This window comes from Musca autumnalis, unplaced genomic scaffold (assembly GCF_047663935.1).
Source record: "Musca autumnalis isolate F117 unplaced genomic scaffold, ASM4766393v1 scaffold_1, whole genome shotgun sequence".
Classification (NCBI taxonomy): domain Eukaryota; kingdom Metazoa; phylum Arthropoda; class Insecta; order Diptera; family Muscidae; genus Musca; species Musca autumnalis.
The window spans coordinates 153,446,754-153,449,538 of NW_027411644.1; the positions used below are offsets into that span (position 1 = coordinate 153,446,754).

Consider the following 2,785-nt stretch of genomic DNA (forward strand, 5'->3'; position numbering starts at 1 on the left):
GTAAATTTATCAAAAAATTCAAAAATACTAGATTCTTGCAGGTTCTGGAACAGAGCATAAATATTAACAGAATCCACACTGTTTATTTTCATATAATATTTATTCGCATTTTTCCTTGATCTACTCACTTTTTATTTCGAATCACTTGTTCATATATATGACATGTACGCACATACGATACTATTTAGTGGTCTTTATGTAAAATGTTATTCCAATTTGTGCCAGACAAATCAGGTTAGTGGGAGCACTTCAGTTGTCCATCACAAAGTTATTATAAAATCAATGCCTCTTGATTTCCAACGCTTATTATCTCAAGGTGGTGTAGCATATGAATAACTAATGCTTGAGTGTTTGATACACTTGATGCATATTTAGTTCATCACTGACCACCTCCAACATTTTTTGAAGTGCGTCCAGCCATCACCACGACCGCCGCCACCACCACCACCATAACTAAAGTAATCATCAAAGCAATCAGCCAACATCATCAACTACATCTCATAGCTTTACAACTATCATCAGTCATCGTTTCATCTGCAGCTTCTCTGCGTCCGTCCGTCCGTCTGGCTAGTTTGTACGCCCTCCTGGTCTATCGATTGGTGCTCTGAAATTGTTGCTTTCATGTCAATTCACAACTCATCTCGTAAATGTTTTACAAATTGCCTGTTGGGTCCATCATCGATGCTGTTGTTGTTTGTGGTTGTTGTTTTCGTTATTGCTGTCTCTTGATGAACTGTTTTTAAATATGGGGCAAATCCAATGTTGTTTTTTCGTGGTAATTGTTTTTCGTTCATTTGGTCGATTGCTGTTGTTTTTGTTGTTATTATTATTTTCAAACATTTAAAGTTTTTATTAAACCATTTGGCGAACTTGAAAATGAGATTTTAGTTGAAATTCCAATTCTCATAGCTGAGAAAAAGTCAAATGTTTCAAATTGTTTTGTATAAATTTGTTGAACCGAGCTTGGTATGGCATCAGTATCAGTTGCTGTCTTCGTAGGCTTCGTTCCATTTCGAATCAATCAATTTTCAGTTGCAATCCATTAACGCGAAGTTGGATTGGTTTTTATTGCATTTTTACTTTGATTAATTGCCTAGGACTAATGATGAGGGCATTTATTATTGTTTCTGCTTTAATGGTGGCTGCTGTAGTGGCACGTCCCGAACCACCAGTAACATATCTTCCAAGCCAGCAACAAAGCCAAAGAAATCTTCCAGCTAATAGTAAGAGTTTAATGTTTAGAGTCTTTTGATTTGATTTTAATAATATTCGTTTGTATTACTCCTTTTTAGGCCATCCCGCAAAGCCCCATGTTTACCAACAATTGCCCAGTGATAACAGTTTTACCAACTTTGCAGCTGCTGCTGCCCCAACTTATGGTGCTCCTGTCGCCAACACCAACAAAGCACAAGTGGCCATGAACGCCCAAGAGGATTCCTACAATGCAGCATATCGTCACTCCATGTCCACACAACATCAATCCGGTTATGCTAATGCTCCAGCCGAAACTCAAGTGCACAAACATGTCTATGTTCATGTACCACCCAAGGAATTTGAAGAGGAAGAAGCCGTACAACCTCGTGTAACACACCAAATGGGACCCAAGCAAAAGCATTACAAAATTGTCTTCATTAAGGCTCCATCTGCACCAGCCATACGTGCTCCAATCGTGCCACCAACACCACAACACGAAGAAAAGACACTCATTTATGTGTTGCACAAGAAACCAGAGGCTCAACCAGACATTGTTATTCCCACACCTGCTCCCACCAAACCATCGAAACCAGAAGTATTCTTCATCAAATACAAGACAAAGAAGGAAGAAGCTCCTGTCTATGGTCCTCCACCCGGCACATACAATGGCGAACCACGTCAAGCCGCCGAAGCTTCAAACGAATTTGCTTCAGTTGTTCCTAATGAGGGCAATGACTTCCCTGTCCAAAATGTTGAAGAAGAGGCTCAACCTCAGTACATGAATGTGGAACAGAATCCTGAGTCCTATGTTGAATCAACAAAGACTTCTCGTTCCGATGATGAAGTTCCCGAACCTGATCAATTGTATTTACCTCCCGAAATGAACTCCAGTCCAATTGTCGTAGCCGATAACGAGGAGCAACCTCGTACTCCAGCAGCCACTTATGGCTCTCCTGCCCGTTACTTTATCAAGAGAAGAAAGTAAGCAGAAGATGCCGTTGTGGTGCCATTGTGGTCGTTGTTCACACATGACCACTTATTGTTATTTTATTATTAAGGACTTAGCAGCTTGTTGTTATTCATGAGCCCATCCCGCATTTTTATATTTTATTGTCAAATTTATTATTGTACAATAAATTCATTATTACGAGATATCTTCTTTCACTTGGTTGTTCCAATGGATACACATGACCATAAGCATTTTCCGCTGGGCAAAATTATTGTTGTTAATCCATGAGGTAAACTATTCCGATGTCTGTGTATGACATAGACTAAGCCATAGATTTTTCAAAGAAATTTTCTTTGGAACAGAAATAATAATTTCAGTAGCAACACTTAGGCGGGGTACACACGATCAGTTTAGACTGTCGATTTTTGGGAAATATCGATTACTGTCAAACTGTCCAGCAACATCAAAACATTTTGTGGTTGCCTGATGAATGACAAAAATGAACGGCCACACTGGCAAGCAACCGATTATTTGAGCAAAACTGACAGTCAAAACTGATCGTGTCTACCCCGCCTAAGTGTTGCTACTGAAATTATTATTTTCTTTGGTAGCAGCATGATACCCCTAGCCAGCATTTTCGTG

The 2,785-nt window shown here is 39.5% G+C and overlaps 1 protein-coding gene across 1 annotated transcript; it reads left to right on the forward strand.

The window, feature by feature from the left end:
• The first annotated feature begins 989 nt into the window (after window positions 1-989).
• On the forward strand, window positions 990-2,233 carry LOC141390895 (uncharacterized). The gene is made up of 2 exons (XM_073963828.1): window positions 990-1,223; window positions 1,293-2,233. Exons 1-2 carry the CDS (start codon window positions 1,103-1,105, stop codon window positions 2,177-2,179), a joined length of 1,008 nt encoding a protein of 335 aa, XP_073819929.1. The 5' UTR covers window positions 990-1,102; the 3' UTR covers window positions 2,180-2,233.
• Window positions 2,234-2,785: the final 552 nt, after the last annotated feature.